The following is a 13,236-nucleotide window of genomic DNA, read 5'->3' as shown; positions in this document are numbered from 1 at the left end:
TTTATTCCTTTTTGTGGTTTAACTCAACATATATCAGATTTTTTTTTGGTTTAGCAGATCTTTAAATTATTGTAAACATTAATTTAAGGAACTAAATTGAAATGAATGTTTTAAGAAAAAGTTTTAGATTGAAAAATGAGTTAAAGGTAAACTCATTTTGTTATTTGATAATTTTATTTAGTATTCACAACTTTTAAAATATTTATCTATAGAATAGCATAAAAAATTTGCGCATTTATTTTTTTATCTTATGGATTGCAAAATTTTATACATTGCAAATTTTTAAAATAATTTAACCAATTTATTTTTTATTGTAGTTTATCAGTAAAATAAGTTGCGTTAAATGCCTTCACTCAACACAATTCAAAAAAGCTGGGATTCCATATGTTATTGAACAAACAGGAAAAGGGGAAAGGTCTTATGACATCTACTCAAGGTTGCTAAAGGAAAGAATAATATGTCTCATGTCTCCTGTAAGTTAAATAAATGATTTTTTAGATTATTTTTAATCATTTATGTTTTTAGAAAACACATCTTAAATGTTTATTTTGTAATTTTTGTTTAGGTGGATGACTTTTTATCAGGCCTAATAGTTGCCCAGTTATTATTTTTACAATCGGAAAGCAAAACAAAAGATGTCCACATTTATATTAATTCACCTGGTTTGGGAAATTTTTAAATAACTGAAATTTCCAAAGTATCATAAATCTTTATTCATCTTTCAATTTTAAATAAAGCCTTACATATTACTTCTATATTAATTTCCATTTTATTTACAATCTAAATCATTTTAAATTTTAATTTGAAAAGGTGGATCTGTGACGGCAGGTTTAGCAATATATGACACAATGCAATTAATTGAATGCCCAGTCTCGACTTGGTGTGTCGGCCAAGCAAGTAGCATGGGCTCATTATTGTTATCTGCAGGGACCAGTGGCATGAGAAATGCTCTTCCAAACTCAAGGATAATGGTACATCAGCCACTTGGTGGGGCACAGGTGCATAAACAATGAAAATAAATTTAAGTTTGAGGGGGAATATTTTTTTTAGTTTAATATTTTAGAGTTTTATGCATAATACCTGAAACAAAAGATTATTTTTTTAATAATTTTTTTTTACCACCTTACATCGTTATTGCTACTTTTGCATATATATTTTATTTATTAATTCAATTTTTTTTTAATCTTAGGGCCAAGCTTCAGATATTATTATTCAAGCAAAGGAAATTCAAAAAGTTAAAGAAAATTTAAATCGACTTTATGTCAAACACACTGGCCAACCTATTGAAAATATTGGTAATTATTTTTTATTGTAAGAAGTGTTTGAATCCTGTGTAAATTAAAAGTAAGATTAATCAGTTTGAGGTATAATTTTAAAAAGGCCTTAAACTGTATATACAACCTTTTTCTTGGAAATTTTGTTGTTGGATTATTTAAATGTTTATATTTTGTTTAAAAATGCTATTTATAGGCTACCTAATTTAAATATATAAAACCTTAAAAATTTGGAAAAAGTTAATATAAAAAAAAAATGTTTGTCGAGTTCAAACTCACTGCTTTCGTGTCAGTTTGTCCTTATGTAATGAGCCAATTTTACTTAATCGAGTCGAAACTGGTTAAAATATTAATAATACTGTTATAAATACCATCCACAAACTGTCGAAAAAAAAATCCAGCCTAAGGCTGATTTGTGTATTAAATTTACTTCAAGGCTGTTATTTTAACTTGATAAATAAATGCGAAAAATTTTTTTACAGAAAATGCCCTAGATCGAGATAATTTTATGAACCCATATGAGGCAAAAGAATTTGGTTTAATTGATAATGTTTTAGAGCCATCTAGTTAAGACCAACTTTGTTATTATTATCATTTTATAAACAAGACGCATTCGGACTACAGTTATTTCATTGTATTAAATAGTAAAAATAAAATAAACTTTGTATTTTTTTTTGCCTTTTTTAAAAAAAAATAGAACTTTAAAAATTATAGAAAAAAAACTTGTTACGATAAATATACAGTAAAACTTTAGCTAAGTGATCATTTCGGGAGGAATTTGTTTTTTAATTAGGCGACAAACAAACAATAACAATTCTCTTTTGCGTATCTCAATAAAAATTTCCCAAATCTTTCAACTTGGTTGCCAGAGATTTCTACAAAAATAATAAAAGAGCCTTAATTCTAAATTTTAACTGATACAAATTAGCTTCAACAATTGGGAATAAAAAATTGATTTATTCATAGATATTATAAACAATGTAGTATTTATGGTTTTTCATGCGTGAAAAAGCAGGTGCGTAAATTTAATCACGTGGTACAAAACTAAACAATCAACTTCAAATTCCCCTTCGGCTATACATTTTTTTTCACGCGATGTCTAGACTGTCAAAATAATTTTAGGCAGATTTAACTGGTTAGAACCAGTAAGCTTTGTTTTCGACAGTTCGATTTTTTTTTTAGTCGAATTCGTCAGCACATTTTAACTTTCGTCGGGTTTTCAATTGGATTTTGGATCACTTGTACTTTACGGTCTCGGAAAAACTAATGACCGTAAAGTACGAAAGAAAATTGTAAAGGACCGTAAAAGAGAGTTTGCAAGGATCGTTGAGTACAAGAGGAATTGGCAAAAACCATATTAATTGTTAGAGATTTTGCGAGGACCGAAAAGTAAGAAATAGAATTATCGAGAACCGCAAAATACAATAGTTTATTTTAGTTGTAAAAATAAAACTGCTCAACATTAAAAGCGATAAGTAATAAACATCAGGTATAAATTGATACATTTTAAGACAGTAATGTTAAACTAGATTTATTTGATAAATAACCGTAAAAGAGAGTTTGCAAGGATCGTTGAGTACAAGAGGAATTGGCAAAAACCATATTAATTGTTAGAGATTTTGCGAGGACCGAAAAGTAAGAAATAGAATTATCGAGAACCGCAAAATACAATAGTTTATTTTAGTTGTAAAAATAAAACTGCTCAACATTAAAAGCGATAAGTAATAAACATCAGGTATAAATTGATACATTTTAAGACAGTAATGTTAAACTAGATTTATTTGATAAATAACATAGGCTATCAGGCTATGTTTTAAAATTATTTGATTATTTTAATTGATATCTATATAAGTAAATATAGATATTAATATTCATAATTAATCATAAATAAATTAATAAATCAAATCTATTAAATAGTTAAACAAAACAAAAAAAAGGGAGCTTTGCCTCTTTTTTATTATTCTCCTTCTTAAATTAAATAATAAATAATAACACACCAATATATTTGGTCTTTTGTTATGTATATGGGCAATTCTCATTGGGAAAGTGTTTTTTAAAAAAAAATTAACTTAAATTATTTGTTTAATTAACTTACCTGTTTCTTTGGTTTTGATATTTAAAGTTTAAATTTACAAAAATTTAGGCAAATAATTTTTTATAAGTGATTTTTTTTTTTAATTTAAAATGTACAAATTTTTTTGCACTTTTATGGCTATTTTAAGCAATAATTTTAAGTTAATAAAAAAGTTACAAAACAGATTACAACAGATTTGTAAAGTGTTAGTATAAGAGGTTTAAACATATGCTTAACATAAGTTAAACAACAAATTCTATATTACAACTTAAAAATCAGCAATTTTTAAGTTTTTAACTTGTAAGAATATAGGTAATTCCGTTACCGAATTTACATAAAAAGTTTTATAACTTGAAATTTAATCAAATACAACTTTTAATATTTTTAATTCTCTGATTTTAGTTGTTAAGTACTATAAATAAAAACTAAACTTTAATGTTCCTTATCAATTTTATCTACAATAATGGTAACGGAATTACGGGTAACGGAATTACAACATCAGAGATTTTGTAGAAAAGCTTATTCTGCCTGGTTACAGTGATTTAAAATAATATAATTATTTTTATAAGTAAAAAAATGAAATGGCATTGTAATATAATATCCATTTTTTTTAATTTTGTGAGAAGGTAGTTTTGAAATTTATAAATTAGTTTTATGGGTACATATATTACTAAATAAAATTAAATAAAAATATTCATAGTTAACAAGTTGATTTTTAACTGATATTTGGCATATTCAAACAATATTATAAGCTATTTTACCCACTAGACTTATTATTTTTGCATAATTATCCATTTTATTTAGGTGTAACAAATTGTTTCTGCAACATCAGTTTTATTACTAATTTAGAGTTTAGCGATTTAAAATTTTAAACATGTTATGTTTGTTTGTTAATTTTATTTTTGCAGTTATGTTTGTAGTTTTTGTTAAAATGGTAGTTAGGAATTTTAAAATTTGGTTTGTTTGTTTCTGTTTAAGAGTTTATTTAAAAAAAAACCTAGTAGTTTTTAGTTTTGTAATTCCAAGATTTTTTTAAAAATTTTTTGGTTAGGTTTGTTTCTTATTTTAACAGTACCTAAAACTATTTTTTTTAATTTTATCTGAAATTAAGTAAATTTAAGACTAAAGTTACATGCCAAAATTAGACAGTGTCTTTCTGTTACTTAAAGTGTAATTCCGTTACCAGTTTTTTTTAAGTTAATTTGTCAATAAATAAATATTTTTTAAACCCCAACTAAAAAAATTTGGTATCGTTTTGTTGCTTTCAATAAGGACAATTATTTACACATGTTTAATTTAACTCAATTTTTATAAAATTCAGACGAATTGGGATTAAGTATTACCCAACTTTTTATATCTAATTTATTGGCGTAATTCCGTTACCAAACATTTTTCAATTTTTAAGAAGCATAGAAGTTCGAACTGGACTTCTATGCTTATAAAAATTTAGAATGGCAATATATGGGTTGTTTTAACTTAAAAAATGATTTCAATTATATTAAAAAAAAAAATTATAAGTTTGTAAACCACAGTAATTGTAATTCCGTTACCGAAGAATTGCCCATATACTATTATTACAAAAACTAATTATATATATTTATAATATGCATTTCAAAATTAACTTCTTAACTTATTTTTTCTGCATTGACATTAAAACAAACTAATAATTAAAATTTAAGCGCATAATATCAATTGTTAAATTTTCATAAACAAAAAATTTTCATAAACAAAAAAGAATTTAAGTATATATAATAAACAAAGAAAAATTACTTTTAAACATTTTTTTGATAAAATATTAAATTATTACCTAAATTTTAAAAGAATATTATCAATATTTAAATTTTGGTAAACAAACAAGCATTAAAGCATATCAAGCATACAAAAATTAATTTTTTCAGCCACCTTGAGTTATTAATTTCATTTTCAGTACTCCATATTCATTATTAATTTTTTAAAAACAAACATAAATTTATATATAACAAACAAACAAACAAAAATTAATTTTTTAGCTAAATATATTTTTTTTGAAATTGAAACTTTCAAACCATTATAAGTAAACAGATTTAAATAACTCAATATTTATCTTAAAAATTTCATAAAGAAACGAGCAGTAAATTTTAATAAACATAATAATATAGTTATCCTAGCACGTTTTTATCTTATTGACATCATGATTTATATTTGACCAAAATTTAAAATGATTATAATACACTTTTAATTTTAATGAACAAACAAACATTTAAATATATAATACTAAATAAACATTGACTATAATTGAGAGTGTAATAGGTGGGACCATAAAGTTTAATATTTACTGGCAGACTGAGTTGTTGTTCGGGTTGAGACATTAATGAATTTGTTCTTTTTCGCTTAAATTACTGTAACAACCCCTTTAATTTTGGATTTAGTGGAAAAGTGTGTAAATTGCCAGTTACTTGTTGTTTAGGTTGGAGTATTTTTTTAGTTAATTTAAAAATAATGGCTAAGATAGATTTGTAAAAGACATCTGTAAAATATTTTAATTAGTTGGAGGGTAGGTGCCTTGAAGAGGTTTTCGAATTGAATTGGGGTATTCTCAACCTTGGCACCATAGCTCTTTTGTTTCATGTTGGCCCATAAACATAAGCTTATTCAGTTACATTTTTTTTAAAACAGTGTAGTCTGTGGCATGGACGGTTGTCAGTCAAACTGTACTTTGGTTTATGCACACTAGGCAATCAATATTCGAAACAAAACAAATTTTGCCCTGAGGACCATATCACAGGTTGCTATATTAATGGGCGTAGGGACTATTTTTTAATATATGCTTAAACCATTTATTTTGTATGAATGATTTTGTGCAAAAACAGGTTTTTGTTTAATTTCTGTATTAACTTTTTGAACTTACACTCTAAAACAAAAAAATACAAAATTTAAAGTTGTTATGGGACAATGTTATTAGAGAAAAATAAAACATGATGTTAATAAGTGAATATTTATTGCAAATGAAGCATAAATTAATTTTCCTTTGTACTAATATAATTTAACATATTATATCCTTTGTTAACTCCAATTAATATTATTAAATTCACTTGTTTTTGAACATGGATGTTACCGATATGCCATGCCGGATTTTTCCATTATTCATGGCGATATTAGAAAAGGCAGTAAAAATATTTATTTTTTTTGCCAAATAATGTATATACAAATAAATTATTTTCAATAATATAAAAAAAATTATTTCGACGACTAGCCAGTTACACTCCGCTTTAAAAAGGGCTTAAGTACCTTAAAAAAACTTGTATTGCTGGAGTGCGTTAAAAAGTTTTTGAATGTAACAATTATTTAACTCTTTGGGAAAACTATGCAAGGATTAATTTAGGCATTTGTCAAATTTAATTATTTTCTGTGAAACCAAAGTGATTTTAGTTATTTAATTTTATATGAGCCATCCTTGTTATAATTTAAATATTCACCAACTCTTTAAGTATCAAAATTCTGCTGGCATTTGGTGGCTATAAAAAAATTCATTACTGACCTAAGCATTTAAAACACATTTTTATTATCAGACGAAATGTTTATATTAACAAAATAACAAAAATGTTTATATTTTTCTTTACACCACTGTAATGACAGTAACATATACTCATTCAGTTGCCAATGCCCGCCTTTGTGGATTTTTTAAGTTATTGATAAGATGGAGGGGGAGCGTTTACAAACTATTTTACAAGTAAAAATAATAATCTAAATAATGTTTTTCTGATAATAGTTGTGTAATATTTAGGTAACATGTTCAACTTTATGTTTAGTTAATAATTACCTTACCAAGGGTAAAATTAATATTTATTTTATTTTAGAGAATTTCTAATCTACATTACCCTTTATGCCATTGTGTCTGTCACCTATCGGTTTGGATTAGATAAAGTTGGAAAGCAAGAGTTTGAAAAATTGTGTTCACAGTTTCACAACTACACGGATCTGGTCCCAATAAGTTTTGTGTTAGGTAGGCTTATAAACAAAATAAGTAGGCTATCTGATGTATGCCATATAAAATCAATTTAATGGAGTTTTAAAAATGGGTAATAATACAAAAAAATGTTGTCATTTAATTTTTTTTTTGTTTTTTAGGATTTTATGTTACAATTGTTGTTGGGAGATGGTGGTCTCAATTTGAAAAACTGCCATGGCCCGATAGAATTATGGTTATTGTTGGTTCAAATGTTCATGGAACGGATGAAAGGGGGAGGTTGCTTCGAAGAACACTTTTACGCTATCTCGTGCAAGCCGAAGTTTTAACATACAGAAGTACATCAACTGCAGTGTTTAAAAGATTTCCGACCATGGAACATGTTGTGAAAGCTGGTAAATATACACATTGCAAGATAGGATACATTTTTATGTTTTAGAACTAATTATTTTGTAAAAAAATAATTTTTAACAGGTTTATAACTTGTTAAATAATAAAGAAGTAATAAGCCTGTTAAAAAAAGTTAAAAACTGATTTTTAAGCCTTTAATTTAAGGCATCATGACAGAAAATGAATATCAAGAATATAAAAATGTGAAAACTGAAAATTTAAAATACTGGGTTCCAATAATGTGGTTTTCCAATTTACTCTCCAAAATCAAACAAGAAGGCAGAATTTATGATGACGTAATTTTTAAATTAATTATGGAGGTAAAGCTTTTGTGTATTTAAATATTGATTTTCAATTACTTAAAATGCATAATTTAAAAGGCGTTTAAAACATAAAAATCTGACAATTGGGCCTTCACAAACATCCACTTAAAACAATTTAACAATTAAATGTTTTTTTTCAATTATATAAATGCTATTTTAAAATAATAATAATAAGTAGTTTTTTAAAATGTGCAAATTTGGTTTTGCAACTATGAACAAGGGTTAACAACTATTTGTCACAACATGGTCAACAAATATAATAAAGTCTTTGTGTAACAAAAAATTTATGTGTTTTTTGTTGATTAAATTATATCATTAATTTGTAATGTTGTATTTAAGGAACTAAACACATTTCGAAGTTGTTGTGGAGCTCTGATCAACTATGACTGGATCAGTATTCCGCTGGTGTATACTCAGGTAAACTATAGTTCCATTCTTGTCCAATACATTAAAGCTATTGCCAACTTTAAAAATTAAATATACTAGATATAATTAAAAAAGTTTTTTTTTTAATAAAATAACTACTCAAATTGGGCGATGTGTGAATTAAATATGAGTGTATACAAAGTTTAAATTATGTAAAAGGATTTACTAGAAATAAAGTTCTGTTTAACTTCTAAGAAGTTAATATTTAGCTTTTGGTTGTTCTTTAGGTTGTTACTGTTGCGGTATATATGTTCTTTATGTCAACACTGTTAAGTCGACAATACTTAGAATCTAACAGGGACAGTGAGATTGATCTTTACATTCCTATATTTACTATTGGACAATTCTTTTTTTATGTTGGTTGGCTAAAGGTAAATTGTTTGCAGTTTAGTCTTAATTATAGCTTGTGTTTAGCATTTATTAATTATTCATTAATGTTTTAAATAAGGCTTAGAGCCCATGTAGGATATTAGTGTTTTCTGTACATATATTTTGGAAATTATTAAGCGGTTTATTAATATCCCTTGTAATACAATATGTAAACTTATTACATATTAAAGTTTGACATTTTCTACCAACCTTGGTTACAGTCTGTGTAATCTATTAAACTGTAGACTACAATGCATCTAAAATTGCAGTTAATTATATCAATAATTTAAATTTAATATATCTGTAAATTTGCAAATTATTAAAAAATAAGTTTGTTATTTTACTAATGTTGCTAGTTTAATTAAAGAAACTGTTTTAAAAAGCTTTTGACTTAAAAAAATTCAACAAGGTAGCTGAACAACTAATCAATCCCTTCGGTGAAGATGATGATGATTTTGAAGTGAATTCGTGTATTGATCGAAATATGGAACTTACCCTGCTCGTGGCTGATCAACTTTACAACAAACATCCAAAAATAGAGAAGGATAAATACTGGGGGGTCAACAACATCAACATCCCTTACACATCAGCATCTGTTAATCATAAATTAGAACCATTTTTGGGATCAACCTATGACATGAGGTAATAAAATAATTTTTATTAACAAAAGTTTAATGTCAGTTTACAAAACTAGTATTTAATAGGCTATGATTTTAACTAAAATGTAATTGCAAACTCTATACTATAAGCCAAATAATGTATTGTTTCTTAATATTGTTCAATTTGAGGATAAATTTTTACCTTATTCATTTAGAGTTGATAAAAGTAAAAGAGATTTGGTTGTCAATAACGTAAATCAATTGGAATCTATTCTTGAAATAAATACGGTAACTTTTAATTTTTCACCATAACAACAATTTTAAATATAATATGAAAATCTTCTTATTTATTTTTTTTAAACAAAACAAAATAAAATTTATTTAATTTTTTTAACAGAACCAACCGAATCCTTATTTAGAAAATTCTAAAACTGACTCACAAAAATTAAATCATCTTAACAAATCTCAATTTGGAAGCTTAAAAAACAATGAAATAAGGAAGTGGGGTGAAAGGAGAAAACAAGAACTTGATGCAATGTCCGATTCTGTGGAGGATGATGCAGTTTCTTTAACATCGGCAGTAAGGGTTTTTCGATTTATTTTTTAAACTTTTAACCAATTTGATTATTGCAAATTTTTTTGTGTTTTGAATTTTTTTTAAAATTTTTTTTTTCGAATTACTTGTACTTATTGGTTGTTTGAAAATCTTAGGACTGTAAAGTACAAGAAAAAATTAGACAGGACTGGTAAACACAAGAGAGAATTAGCTAGGACCGTAAAGTACAAGAGAGAATTAGCTAGGCCAGTATAGTACAAGAGAAAATTAGCTGGAACCGCAAAGTACGAAAGGGAATTAGGCAGTACTGTAAAGTTCAAGGGAGAATTACCTAGACCGCAAAATACAAAGTTTTTGGAAGAACCGTAAAGTAGAAGTGATCCTTATTTTTAATCGTCAATTTAAATATACTTGCTTTAAATTTGTTAGGAAGAAGTGACAAGGAAAAATAATGACGATCCTTTGGGAAGTACAACCTCCATAAATAACATCTTGGCTGATAAAACCAATTATTCCGATAAAGCTGTAAATGTTTTAGATCAAAATCCAAGTGTTATCAACAAAAATGAAAATATAAAAATAATTGTTAAAAGTGAAAAAAACCAAAGTATTTTAATTGATGAAGATGACCTTGAATCAAACTTAAGTGCCGAAGATGAAAAAGTAACGAAACAGCAAGGAAGACTAATGCTTCGACGAAAGTATAATATTATTTTTAAGTTTACCACTTTTTTATGTTAAAAGTTTGGTATTTTTTGTTTTTAAGTTAATGTTAAGAACGGAACTGGTGTTAGTTTTATTAAATGCAACTTTCAAATTTCAATTTTATTCTTTTAACAGAAGAACACGAGCTAGTACCAGAGTACCTAAGCGTGCACAAAGTAATAATAACACCAGACCATTAAAAATGGCAAGAAATCAAGAACTTCAGTTTAATTTTGGAAGTTTTGCCTCTCCCAATACCAATGATGCAAATATTTTCCCCAATCAATCCAAAGACTCTCCACTATATGGTTCAGCTCTATCATTTTCAACTTCCATACCATCTCCAAAAGAACTGAGATGGGCATTTAAATCGAAATACAGTTACATGTATGGAGATACCACTTCTGTGGCTTCTTCACTACTCAGCCCTCAACCACAAGGTAAATACTAGACTTGATTTTCTGTAACAAACTTAAGTTTTTATTAGTGATATTATTTTCTTTCATTGTAAAAAGAAATCAATTTGATTTTACTTTAAAATAAAAAAGTTTAATTAATCACAGATGGGGAAGAAAATGATACTGATTTTCTTAATACACCAAGTTATAGTGTAATGAAATTTGATAGCATTCAAGAAAATGATAACAACTTTCATAACAAATTTTCACCTAACAGTCCAAAAGAAGAACATAGCATGCCATTTACCGAAAATTTTAGAAGAAGATTACAGGTACCATCTCCCACCCCTATGCCTCAGTCACCCTCTTTCGGTCAATTCAGACGTTCACAGTCGAACAACAGTCATTTTGCCGTATCTGCAGGGTCAAATCTAAAACAGGTTCAAGGAAAAAATCGCCTAAGTTCACAAGATTCACCACAGAAAAAATCATTTTGGAAAAATAATAAACAAACTCAATACAATGTTTATAGAAATACTAAACAAAAAAACAAAAAATCTTTCAATTTTGACAGTTATCAATCTTCAGATAAGCAGAGATTAATTTTTAATAATCACCAAAAAACAAAATCTAAAGAAATAAATTCGGTACCTTACTCTGCTTTAAATAATTCAAACAAAGGTGGCATTTGGAACACCTTTAAGACTTGGAATGTTAAAAGAAAGGGAGATAGAACAGGAAAAGGGCAGTTTGAATTAGCTGATACTTTGAAACGAAATGAAAATAATAACCTTATTCCCAGAAATTACTCAGACTCAAATTTAATGGAAAAAGAATATGCATCAAGTCCAAACTTTAGTTTAAATGATACACAAAATTGCTCACCGAAATTTTTTGTTTTTGAGAATGAGTGTAATAAGGTAAATTCAAGCCCAATGTTTGAGGATAAAAAACTGAAGCGACCAACATCGCTTCCACTTCTAGATTTCGATTTTAACGATCCAACCTTGCCGCCAATCACAAGTGAAAGTGTGGTTGATGGCCATATGTTTTCAACTAACAGTAATGCAGAAAAAATGTCCGATTTAAAATCTCCATTGAGTGTTAAACCTCAATCATTTGATTTGAATTTAATATCAAATGAAAATAATGATCTCTCCACAACCAAACCAAAAAATTCTACTGAAATACCTACTTTAAGTAGTGACTTGTCAACCAATACATCTTCAAAATCACTAAGTGCTGATCAAAGTCCTTTAAAAAACGATGATCTTGATTTGACTGAGTTGCCAAACATTGAGATTAAAACTACAACTACCAGCCCCTCTCCTTTGCCTGATGTCTTGGTACAAAATGTAACTAATAAAATTTAAAATCCTTTAAATATTTTATAAAACAAGTTAATTCAATTAGGTTGTTAAAAAAATAGTTACAATTTTTATATACTGTATTCCATAAAACTGTAAAAACTTTTAATTATTACCTTTTTTTTGACTTGTATTTTTATTCATACCTTAAGAAGGTTTTTAGTCGGTTTTTATTATCCAATTTTTTTTAATATTTTAAATTTTTAATTGTAATTTTATTATTACATTTAAAATTTGTGCAATCATTTTGGTACTGTTTAAGTTACAAATCATATTTTATTTAGAAAAATTATGCCAAATAATAAAAATCCTAACCGTTAACTAAAATCACTGTATATTTTTTATAAAAAAACAATGTTCCAATTTGTATTCTTCTTTATGTTAATAATTTATTTTTTCTGCCTCTTGCTTATAAAAAGTAAAAAAAAAAAAAAAAAAAAATTGTAAAATTTTTATATTTGCTTGCTTGCCTGCTATTTAAAACTTAAAAAATATTAAAAACAAAAGCCGTAAATTACAAACAAAATAAAAGTTTATGCTTTGCTTTGGTGAAAACTGTTGCATTTTATTTATATTAAGTAGAATTTATTATTAATATTGTTGAAATATTTGAAAGCCAATTTGCTGTGCTCCCGGGAATTTTAAACAATGTAAAATATAAAATAAAACGTAAGTATACTTACAGCTAACAATATAACGCTTTTAAAACGTTTTATAAAAGTGTTCGGTAACCAATTTATATCGTTAGTATAACGGTTGTTTTGTCGACTCCTAATACCGTTATTACAACGTTAGGCACATAAGGTCGG

At 26.4% G+C, this 13,236-nt stretch overlaps 2 protein-coding genes across 2 annotated transcripts; both read left to right on the top strand.

The window, feature by feature from the left end:
- The first annotated feature begins 37 nt into the window (after positions 1-37).
- LOC145745297 (ATP-dependent Clp protease proteolytic subunit-like) lies at positions 38-1,950 on the top strand. Its single transcript, XM_082563333.1, has 6 exons — positions 38-146; positions 318-473; positions 566-662; positions 811-998; positions 1,190-1,295; positions 1,757-1,950. Exons 1-6 carry the CDS (start codon positions 102-104, stop codon positions 1,843-1,845), a joined length of 681 nt encoding a protein of 226 aa, XP_082419459.1. The 5' UTR covers positions 38-101; the 3' UTR covers positions 1,846-1,950.
- A 3,506-nt stretch (positions 1,951-5,456) lies between these two features.
- Positions 5,457-13,199, top strand: LOC145745451 (uncharacterized). Its single transcript, XM_082563532.1, has 12 exons — positions 5,457-7,057; positions 7,185-7,330; positions 7,456-7,689; positions 7,850-8,004; positions 8,347-8,424; positions 8,661-8,804; positions 9,212-9,444; positions 9,617-9,689; positions 9,799-9,981; positions 10,387-10,658; positions 10,798-11,102; positions 11,226-13,199. Exons 1-12 carry the CDS (start codon positions 6,957-6,959, stop codon positions 12,431-12,433), a joined length of 3,132 nt encoding a protein of 1,043 aa, XP_082419658.1. The 5' UTR covers positions 5,457-6,956; the 3' UTR covers positions 12,434-13,199.
- Positions 13,200-13,236: the final 37 nt, after the last annotated feature.

Source organism: Corella eumyota, chromosome 3 (assembly GCF_963082875.1).
Source record: "Corella eumyota chromosome 3, kaCorEumy4.1, whole genome shotgun sequence".
Classification (NCBI taxonomy): domain Eukaryota; kingdom Metazoa; phylum Chordata; class Ascidiacea; order Phlebobranchia; family Corellidae; genus Corella; species Corella eumyota.
Note: the sequence above shows the minus strand (reverse complement) of the source record. Positions and strands in the feature narration are given on the sequence as shown.